The sequence below is a fragment of the Leucopleurus acutus genome, assembly GCF_964270905.1.
Source record: "Leucopleurus acutus genome assembly, chromosome: 13".
Lineage (NCBI taxonomy): Eukaryota > Metazoa > Chordata > Mammalia > Artiodactyla > Delphinidae > Leucopleurus > Leucopleurus acutus.
Window position 1 is genome coordinate 21,238,085 of NC_139155.1, and position 12,072 is coordinate 21,250,156.

Genomic DNA, 12,072 nt, shown 5'->3' on the forward strand with positions numbered 1-12,072 from the left:
AGAAACACGCCGAGACACATAGTAATCAAACTGGCAAAAATTAAAGACAAAGAAAAATTACTGAAAGCAGCAAGGGAAAAATGACAAATAATATACAAGGGAACTCCCATAAGGTTAACAGCTGATTTCTCAGCAGAAACTCTACAAGCCAGAAGGGAGTGGCATGATATACTTAAAGTGATGAAAGGGAAGAACCTACAACCAAGATTACCCTACCCAGCAAGGATCTCATTCAGATTCAATGGAGAAATCAAAAGATTTACAGACAAGCAAAAGCTAAGAGAATTCAGCATCACCAAACCAGCTCTACAACAAATGCTAAAGGAACTTCTCTAAGTGGGAAACACAAGAGAAGAAAAGAACCTACAAAAACAAACCCAAAACAATTAAGAAAATGGTCATAGGAACATACATATCGATAATTACCTTAAACGTGAATGGATTAAATGTTCCGACCAGAAGAAACAGGCTTGCTGAATGGATACAAAAACAAGACCCATATATACACTGTCTACAAGAGACCCACTTCAGACCTAGGGACACATAAAGACCGAAAGTGAGGGGATGGAAAAAGGTATTCCATGCAAATGGAAATCAAAAGAAAACTGGAGTAGCAATCCTCATATCAGATAAAATAGACTTTTAAATAAAGAATGTTACAAGAGACAAGGAAGGACACTACATGATGATCAAGGGATCAATCCAAGAAGAAGATATAACACTTATAAATATATATGCACCCAACATAGGAGCACCTCAATACATAAGGCAACTGCTAACAGCTATAAAAGACAAAATCGACAATAACACAATAATAGTGGGGGATGTTAACACCTCACTTACACCAGTGGAAAGATCATCCAAACTGAAAATAAATAAGGAAACCGAAGCTTTAAATGACACAATAGATCAGATAGATTTAATTGATATTTACAGGACATTCCATCCAAAAACAGCAGATTACACTTTCTTCTCAAGTGTGCATGGAACATTCTCCAGGATAGATCACATCTTGGGTCACAAATCAAGCCTCAGTAAATTTAAGAAAACTGAAATCATATCAAGCATCTTTTCTGACCACAACGCTATGAGATTAGAAATGAATTACAGGGAAAACAACGTAAAAAAACACAAACACATGGAGGCTAAACAATACGTTCCTAAATAACCAAGAGATCACTGAAGAAATCAGAGAGGAAATCAAAAAATACCAAGAGACAAATGACAATGAAAACACGATGGTCCAAAACCTATGGGAGGCAGCAAAAGCAGTTCTAAGAGGGAAGTTTATAGCTATATAAACCTACCTCAAGAAACAAGAAAAATCTCAAATAAACAATCTAACCTTACACCGAAAGGAACTAGAGAAAGAAGAACGAACAAAACCCAAAGTTAGCAGAAGAAAAGAAATCATAAAGATCAGAGCAGAAATAAATGAATAGAAACAAAGAAAACAATAGCAAAGGTCAATAAAACTAAAAGTTGGCTCTTCGAGAGGACAAACAAAATTGATAAAACATTAGGCGGACTCATCAAGAAAAAGAGGGAGAGGACTCAAATGAATAAAATTAGAAATGAAAAAGGAGAAATTACAACAGACACCGCAGAAATACAAAGCATCCTAAGAGACTACTACAAGCAACTCTATGCCAATAAAATGGACAACCCGGAAGAAATGGACAAATTCTTAGAAAGGTACAACCTTCTAAGACTGAACCAGGAAGAAATGGAAAATATGAAGAGACCAATCACAAGGAATGAAATTGAAACTGGGATTAAAAATCTTCCAACAAACAAAAGTCCAGGACCGAATGGCTTCACAGGTGAATTCTATCAAACATTTAGAGAAGAGCTAACACCTATCCTTCTCAAACTCTTGCAAAAATTGCATAGGAAGGAACACTCCCCAACTCAATATATGAGGCCACCATCACCCTGATACCAAAACCAGACAAAGATACTACAAAAAAGGAAAATTACAGACCAACATCATTGATGGATATAGAAGCAAAAATCCTCAACAAAATACTGGCAAACAGAATCTAACAACTCATTAAGAGGATCATACAACATGATCAAGTGGGATTTACCCAGGGATGCACAGATTCTTCAATATATGCAAATCAAACAATGTGATACACCCTATTAACAAATTGAAGGAGAAAAACCATATAGTCATCTCAATAGATGCAGAGAAAGCTTTTGACAAAATTCAACACCAATTTATGATAAAAACTCTCCAGGTAGTGGGCATAGAGGGAACCTACCTCAACATAATAAAGGCCAAATATGACAAACCCACAGCAAACATCATTGTCAATGGTGAAAAACTGAAAGCATTTCCTCTAAGATCAGGAACAAGACAAGGATGTCCACCCTCACCACTCTTATTCAACATAGTTTTGGAAGTCCTAGCGATGGCAGTCAGAGAAGAAAAAGAAATAAAAGGAATACAAATTGGAAAAGAAGAAGTAAAACTGTCACTGTTTGCAGATGACATGATACTATATATAGAGAATCCTAAAGATGCCAACAGAAAACTACTAGAGCTAATTAATGAATTTGGTAAAGCTGCAGGATACAAAATTAATGCACAGAAATCTCTTGCATTTCTATACACTAATGATGAAAACTCTGAAAGAGAAATTAAGGAAACTCTCCCATTTACCATTGTAACAAAAAGAATAAAATACCTAGGAATAAACCTACCTAGGGAGACAAAAGACCTGTATGAAGAAAACTATAAGACACTGATGAAAGAAATTAAAGATGGTATCAACAGATGGAGAGATTTACCATGTTCTTGGATTGGAAGAATCAATATTGTGAAAATGACTATACTACCCAAAGCAATCTATAGATTCAATGCAATCCCTATCAAATTACCAATGGCATTTTTTATGGAACTAGAAGAAAAACTCTTAAAATTTGTATGGAGACACAAAAGACCCCGAATAGCCAAAGCAGTCTTGAGGGGAAAAAAACGGAGCTGGAGTAATCAGACTCCCTGACTTTAGACTATACTACAAAGCTACAGTAATCAAGACAGTATGGTACTGACAGAAAAACAGAAACACAGATCAATGGAACAAGATAGAAAGCCCAGAGATAAAGCCATGCACCTATGGTCAACTAATCTATGATAAAGGAGGCAAGGATATACAATGGAGAAAAGACAGTCTCTTCAATAAGTGGTGCTGGGAAAACTGGACAGCTACAAGTAAAAGAATGAAAATAGAACACTACCTAATACCGTACACAAAAATAAACTAAAAATGGATTAGAGACCTAAATGTAAGGCTGGACACTATAAAACTCTTAGAGGAAAACATAGGAACAACGCTCTTTGACATAAATCACAGCAAGATCTTTTTTGATCTACCTCCTAGAGTAATGGAAATAAAAACAAAAATAAACAAGTGGGACCTAATGAAACTTCAAAGCTTTTGCACAGCAAAGGAAACCATAAACAAGACAAAAAGACAACCCTCAGAATGGGAGAAAATATTTGCAAATGAAGCAACTGAAAAAGGATTAATCTCCAAAATTTACAAGCAGCTCACGTAGCTCAATATCAAAAAAACAAACAACCTAATCCAAAAATGGGCAGAAGACCTAAACAGACATTTCTCCAAAGAAGACATACAGATAGATGGCCAAGAAGCACATGAAAAGCTGCTCAACATCACTAATTATTAGAGAAATGCAAATCAAAACTACAATGAGGTATCACCTCATACCAGTTAGAATGGGCATCATCAGAAAACCTACAAACAACAAATGCTGGAGAGGGTGTGGAGAAAAGGGAACCCTCTTGCACTGTTGGTGGGAATGTAAATTGATACACCCACTATGGAGAACAGTATGGAGGTTCCTTAAAAATCTAGAAATAGAATTACCATATGATGCAGCAATCCCACTACTGGGCATATACCCAGAGAAAACCATAATTCAAAAGGACACATGCACCCCAATATTCATTGTAGCACTATTTACAATAGCCAGGTCATGGAAGCAACCTAAATTCCCATCGACAGATGAATGGATAAATAAGTGTGGTACATATATACAATGGAATATTACTCAGCCATAAAAAGGAATGAAATTGGGTCATTTGTTGAGACGTGGATGCATCTAGAGACTGTCATACAGAGTGAAGTAAGTCAGAAAGAGAAAAACAAATATTGTATACTAACGCATATATGTGGAAACTGGAAAATAGTACCAATGATCTGGTTTGCAGGGCCGAAATTGAGACACAGATGTAGAGAACAAATGTATGGACACCAAGGGGGGGAAATCGTGGGGGGTGGGGTGGGGGTGTGATGAATTGGGCTATTGGGATTGACATGTATACACTGCTGTGTATAAAACTGATGACTTATAAGGACATGCTGTATAAAAAAATAAAGTAAAAACTTAAAAAAAAGTAAAAACTTAAAAAAAAACAAAAGATAAAAAAAAAAACATAGACTGTGTGATGACACTTATTTAAATAAATTGGAAAATTGGGTAGTATATGACTTCTTTTTTTTTTCTTTTTTTTTTAATATGACTTATTTATCCTTTACCCCAATATATATTTTTTTTCTATCAGAACTTGTTTTTATTTAGACAATTTCTATTTTGTTTTTTTTCTTCTTAAACTTATTATCTATTGATTTACCATATGCTTATAAATATCTGTTTATAACATAATAAAAGTCATCATGTAAACAAATCAAAATCTACAAAAGTACTGAAACAGAACCAATGAAAATAGATCATAACAGTAAGGGGAAGAAAAAATTAGAATGAGCCACCCTCAGTTTCAAAAAGCGTGGCAGAGTGACAACTGAGTATATAAGATTTGGGGGAGATTTTATGTCTCTATTCTTTTTCCATATATGCCAGCTCAAATGGAAATTCTGTTTGTTATTGCAGTAAGAGCAATTTATTAGAGAAAACTAGTCTTCAACTTAAATTTAAACCACATTTGGAATTTTCACATTATCTTTTCATTTTGTAAAATTCAAAAAGTAACTCACATAAAGTAAGTGTGCCACCTGAACTGTTATTTCCAAGCTTATCTCTGTATCACAGAATGACTGAATTGCTTTGTTAATTTATAATAATGCCATCCACTGCTGGTATGCGAGAAAAAGAAGAAACAGGAGTGACTCTTACATGCGCCTAACCCAATGGTTCAAGTTAATTGGACTACAATGTGCACATTTTTAGTTATACAATATTCTTCATAATAATTATATGCTATGGAGACATGTATTAAAAGCCTAAAGTGACCATTTAAATGCAAAATCTCTAATAGAACTCCATTATATTTTTCATACTAAATTAACGTTACAGGCTTCTAATGGATGCTTTAATTAGGCATCGATGTTATCAGAAATATTTGGCAAAATAAAATCTTTCACTGTGAAATATTCATTAAGTTCAATTTCCGTCAGTCAATATCAAGTGTTTTCCGAGCCTTATGATTTAAGTAAGAAGCTAAAAGCTAAGTGAGAAACTAAAAATTCTCAGACAAACCTCCTTCCTCTGTTGCCTATAAAAATACACAGTCATTAAGTGTCTTTTGTATTTTATAACTGCCAAACAACTGGCTTCTTTTTAGTCATTTAGGCTCAGAGGCATTCCACTACAAGGTTATCCTAATGCTGCACAGAATCTAAAGCAAAAGGTCTATACTAATGGAATGCACATCTTTCAGGAAGCAACACAAATGAAATGTGTTTGTGTGTGCATTTGTAGGCTCCATTAGAAGAATTCCAAGGTCAGAGGGGGCAAGGAGAGACAATCAGAAAGGGTCAGGGGTCAACTGAGATACTGGGACAGAAAACTAAAACACAAAAGTCATGAGCAGTGCACAGGAGGTAAGCAATCACAGGACAAGCAGAGCAGCACAGGAAATAAAGCTGAGGTGCCTACCGGTAATTTTTCCATTGGCTTCCAAGGGAGGCTGCCAGCTCACAATGACAGTGCGAGGCTTCCCTTCTCGAGTAATGACTGTCAAATCCTTGGGAGCAGAGGTCGGGGCTGTGAGATGCAACAGAAACATGGCCTTGTCATTGGATGTGAAAGAAAACAGACATTTATGGGACTTCTAATCATGATGTTGACACTCAGAATCTGTCACACAGTATATCATGCTTATTTTACCACGCACAGTTTATTTTAGGTATTTGAATTAAACAAGCAAACAAAGATACAGAAATTAATGTTTTTCCATGGAAGTTAACTGACTTTCAAAGGTGTGAATATAGAGAGGAGAACAGAATATGTGTGAATGCAGAGAAAAGCATAACTGGTATTTTCAAGTGAGCGATACGCTAAAAATGTAAGAACCATTATAAGAACAAAAAAAAAACGGACACATACTTAGTGAGATTGATGGCTACATGTCTCCAAGAGACAAAATTCTGTTACAACTGTAGGATTTATATATAAATGAAAATTTACCTAATTTTATTTTTCCTTAAAAGACAAAAAAATAAAGAATTTACATGCAGGTCACAATATCTTGCTTAGGTAACATACTAGGTATCTCCCAACAAGAAGGCAAAGAAGTATTTGAAAACAGAGGAAATAGAATCTATGAGGGTCTTAGTATCAACCTGGTAGGAAGTAAAGATGGCAAGAAATGCTGTCTTGCTTAGAGCTACTTTTCCCACATGTTGTTTGATGGAAACAGAATTTGTCACCCCCAAATATGCCTCTTTGGCATAAGAATTAAGCTGATTATTTTTAAGAAACAACAGAGAGACGAAAAGTTCTGAAAACCGAGTAGAAGTTACTCTTTCGTAAAAGGAAAATTTATATGTTTATAAGGGTATCTCCCTCTTTGTGCCAGGAAGAGGAGGATGACAAGGAGGCAGAGGCTTAAATGTACGTAACAACCATGCCCTTGTTTACTGTGATTTGCCAGAAAACTTCCCATTACTGGCTTCCCACTCTCCAACACCTTTTGTCTTTAGCTGGAGATGGTATTGAAAGTGGTGGCCATTTTAGGGAATTACTGTTTTCCTGGGTATCTCTCATATATACAAGAGGTATACTTATTGTCAATCTTCTGTTTGTTTTTCTCCTGTTAACCTGTTTCTTATTACAGGGCGCCTCAACCAAGAACCTGGAAGGATAAAAGGATTTTTCTTCCCCTAAATTGTGCTCAACAAAAATTTAAATATACTTCAAAGGCGGCAGCAAACTGGCCAAGCTTGTCCAATATCTTTCAGGCTTCCTTTGACCTGCTTTCTCACTCTTTGAAATGAAATGTGCTTTGAAATGCAGTCAGTTTTCCTTCTAGGCAGCTCACAATGCCCAAGTCTACTATCCATAGTCTTTTTCAATTACCCCCAATTTGACATAGGCAATGTCAGAATGTCTTTAAGTTCCAAGCTTGGGTTTTGGAGGGATTTCCTGATCTCTGCACAGGAGTATTTGTATATTACAAATAGGTAAAACTTGGTCCTAATTCTGAATTCCTCTTCACTCTTATAATTTGCTTCGGCTCTTCTGTTGACTGTAACAGTGCAGAATCTGAGTATTATCAACACTCTATTTCCAGCTTCTCTTCCTAAGAGAATTCCAAATAGAGGGACATCAAACATTCCCATCTATCATACCATTTGATTTCCAATGCCCGGATTCTCCCAGCCGCTAGGATACTAGGTTAACCAAAGTGGCACCAAATTGTAATATCCTGACAAAGTACTTAATATACTTAACTTTTTTTTTTTAAGAGGGAGGAGGAGAAGGAAGAAGGAAAAGCAGAAGGAAGAGAAGGATGAGGAGAAGAAGAGGTCTAGTGTAGTAGATCCTTGAGTAAAGAGACTGTATATTAAACATACTTTAATATATATTTTAATGAAAAGAAAGAAAGGACATTATGCAAAAAAGACTTGTAATAGCAAAATACCAGAGAGGCTGCTACTTTAAAGAAGGGTTAGTTTTATAAAGAGCTCATTCAAGATATTTTCTAAGCCACAGATAGGAAGGTAATATATAGCCACAAATTAGAATATTATACCAAACATAATAAGAAATTTTCCAATTTTGGAAGTAATTAAAGATCTGTCTTTCTAACTAGTCAGAATATTCTGTCTGTTTTTTCTTAACTGTTAAAATTAAAATTGATGCTTATTTAGCAAACAAATGATGATGATTAGATTGCTTCACTGACTCTATGCTGATATTCAAAAGATATAGAATGACTCCAGCTTTAGCAAAATAAGACATTGAAGAGCTGGTTACTTTTCGAAAACAAAAAAACAAAACAAAACAAAAAAACCCCGAAAACAACCTAATGACTAATCTATTTCAGGTGCTGAGCAAATTTTTCTTTTTCCTCAAGCCATGTGACTGTTGGTAAATAGAGATTCTGGTATTGGAATCAATGTCTTAGTTGTTTAGGATTATCATATGAAATGCATACTATTCCCTCATATTTATTTATTTTTTTATTTAAAAAAAAATGTTGGATATTTATAGTGGCCCTAACAGGTTCAGTGATCCCTAAGTCAAGCAGGAGGAGGTCTTTGGTCTGCTCTGCTTCAATCTCGTGGGTTCTCCTGTAATAATCTTTTATAACTTCTTACCTGTCTTCATTGAATTAAATGATATTAATAACAATAAATACCAGGCCCTGCAGGATTTATACTTTATTTTCTTATACACTCTCGTGTCCCCATGCTGTCCAGGAAAACTGTGCTCCCGTCGCTCTGATCCATTCGTAAGCGTCTCTTTAAGACATCTTTCCGATACTTGCTTGTGTATTTTTGTGCATGCTGCTTCCTTCCTTTGGAAGGCCCTGGAATGGATACCTGGCAATCCACCCAGGCCACAGCTCCATCATTATTTCATTTGTGAAATCTTCCCTGACTTCTCCAGACAGAATTTATACTTGGATCTAAGTGCTCTGACTCCAGCTTGGCCAAAATTCTATGATTGTATTTTTCATGTTACTTCAAGGTTGTATTTTCAAAATATTTTTCTTATGTATTAGATTATAATTCTCTCCAAGATAAAGGCTGTATTCTCTTTACCTTTTATACCAAGTATCTATCTCAGGACCTGACAATTAAAATGAACCTTATTGGAAACCCATAATCAATATCTCAGACAACTGGACACGCACTGCCCTCTGGTTTGTCTGTTTCTCAAAGGACTTTTCCCATGCTTAAATTTCTATGTTAAGTGTATGAGTGGATGGTAACATTCAAGATTTAGAAGATTTCCAGCCCTGGAAATCGTATTGGGCATTTGTTTTTAGACTGCTCAACACCCCATTCCCTCCTTCATTTAGAGAGAACACTTGGAGTTTTCCTTTGGGAACAAGTTCTCCTCTGTGTCACATGAGCTGGGTAGCAACATCAAATAGAAATTTCATGGCCTCCATCTCACTCTCTTTAGCTGCGTGATTCTCTCTTCTGGTAAACTGAATGTTGATACAAGAAAGGAAAACACATTGGAGTCAAACCACTGTGAGTGTAACACCTTGAAGGGAGAGTCCTATAGTTCCTCATCTCTAAAGCCTGGGAATACTGCTGCTTCTTGTCCCCTCTCCAAGACTTCATTATTTCAGCTGTCCTTCCAATTATTTTTATTTTATTTAAATTAACTAGAGTAAAATTAGGGATTCATCACCTGGACAGAATGAAGTGTTTCATTTCAAGAATCTGTCAGCTGCCATTACCTTTATTATTAGTAATTTCAGCACAAGTGCATAACAACACAGCCCCATATAGTCTTTGTGTTATTATGGAATTAGAAGCAAACGCTAGAGTTATTTCACTTCATTTCCTTCTCCCAGTTATAAAACCTGCAGACACTTGTGAATTACTTCTTGCTTCTCATCGTCACCCAGGGATCTTATCCACATGCTATTTACACCTCTGTCCAGGTCATTATCTGTTTTGACAGTCACCCTTCCTCCTAGCCACATTTCTAAAAGTTAATATCTTTTTGTCAGCAATGGGTCTCACCCCGACATCCGTACAAGGCTAGGCAGTTGAGGAGAAATCAATAGGGTGCATTTATCAAGTCAGATGTTGGTGTGCATTTATGTTTATGACAGGGAAAAATGAATGAGGAAATTACTACTCCTTCTATTTCACTCAGGGAAGACCAAATGCCTTACTGGTTTTCATTTAACTCTTTTCATCTCCTTTTAAGTTAAAAAGAAAGAGCAGAGCCTTTATTCTCCCCATAGTTCATAACTCATTCAGCTTGTCTTATTCTTCCTAAGAAGCTAAGAACATTGACATCCAGGGCAGAATTCTAGGAGAATGATTTAATATACATAAACATGTAAAATAGAAGAAGAAGGTATTGAAATTAAGCAACTAGAAAAAAAACTTCTTATAGAAAGAAGTACCCTCAAATTGTAAAAAATATTCACAATGAACTTAGAGTTAAGGTAGTAGCCTGAAATAAAAATTAGAACTGCCATGCCATTGGGCAAATTCTAATGGAAAAAGAAATTCAACTTACCCAGATAAAAGTTTTACTGGCATATTTTTTTAAATTTGGAAATGTGTGGTACAGTTTATCCCCACATATGATGTAACGCCATGAAAGCAATCAAAAAGTATGTTAAACCCTTTTTTCTTCAGATGTTGTATTTCTGTGAACTATAAATGCCAAGTGCACTGCATGTCTGCTAAGGTTATAAACTCAACATTTATGACCCATAGTAAACGTGACTGGTAAAATTTACAGTGAATTGCATTTACTCTCAACTTGAACAATTGCAAAATGCATGAAAGTTTTCCATTGTGTTGTCTTATTTCCAAACAGTGAACATGACCCCCCAGAAACTTCTTCCCACAGTCAGCTGAAGTTATTTAGGGTAAGCATCCATGAGACTACAGTTGTAATGCAATGTTTCATTTTGTATCTAATTTCTTTCCAAAAAAGTAAATACCTACTATGTCTGTTGATCAAAGACACGCATGCTTTGGACAGAGTAAAATGCCTTTGCTTAAATGTATTGAAAAGAAGATTTATATTCAGGTCTCCTAAATTAACGTACAGATTAAAACCAGATCACTTAATACACTGGGGACTCATTTTCTTCTTATCTAGAGTGGGGAGGATAATATTAGATATAAAAATGCTATGACTGATTTTATATAAAATAAGGTATAATTTAGACATCATGGTGGACACAGGTTCCAACTTCCTTGGTACCTGGAAAACAACACTACCGAATATCAAGAGTAGAAATTTCAAAGCCAGCCTTTCTTCACATACCTGCTTCATATGTGGTGGCATGTGCAGTCATGCTCCACGTGCTGGACCTTCTGTTTTTTGTTACCATGACCGAGAACTCATACATTGTGTTTGGTTTGAGGCCTGTTGCTGTGTAACTCAGAGATGTTGTGTCTTCTGACTAAACAAGTGGGAAATAAGAAAAGAGAAAAAGAAATGAACTCTATCAACTTGGTAAATCAAGACACATAAGAAGACTATCAAAGGCCAACAAAAAAGGAATTTATTTCCAAACAACGGAAGACCTAGGACACAGCATTGACTTTATTTCCTTTCTGTACCAGTTTACACTGGCTGATTGTACATATAAAACCTAATCAATAAAATCAGATGTTATGTTGTTAAAAGGGGCAGATAGATGATAAATTTTCCCAAGTGAGGCAATAACCACAGAGACAGGACCAATTCCACTTCCTCTGTCAGTTCTGTTTTTAAGGTTATCTGCACTGACTTTAACTTCAATTTATTTCTAAAAATTGAAGTCTTTTTTTCAGAGGCTTTAATGTTTTATATATTTTACATAGATTGTTATGATTATTTGCCCACTGGTAATAAAATGAATTTTTAGAGCTCTACTGCTTATGATTTTTAAAAAAATTCTTTATGATACAAACTTTTAGTGATTCCAGAATCTATATAGCTGTTATAAAGAAAATGGACAAAAGCAATATTGTGTCGTGTGATTTTCTTTCTTTGTGCACAGGTCACGTTAAATATACATTGAAGTATGGTCATTGGTGCAGTTGATCAGGAAGAGAATAAATTGGATAAATATTAAATGATTACATTAGTGTTTATTTTTGG

At 35.4% G+C, this 12,072-nt stretch overlaps 1 protein-coding gene across 1 annotated transcript in view; it reads right to left on the reverse strand.

Annotated features, from left to right (window-relative positions):
- Window positions 1-12,072, reverse strand: part of DCC (DCC netrin 1 receptor) — a gene marked incomplete at both ends in the record, with an annotated part of 1,161,813 nt that overhangs the window by 130,709 nt on the left and 1,019,032 nt on the right. The window contains 2 exons of the mRNA XM_082853095.1: window positions 5,929-6,036; window positions 11,251-11,389. Of these exons, the coding sequence (XP_082709221.1) occupies window positions 5,929-6,036; window positions 11,251-11,389 (247 nt within the window). The remainder of the gene's footprint in view (window positions 1-5,928; window positions 6,037-11,250; window positions 11,390-12,072) is intronic.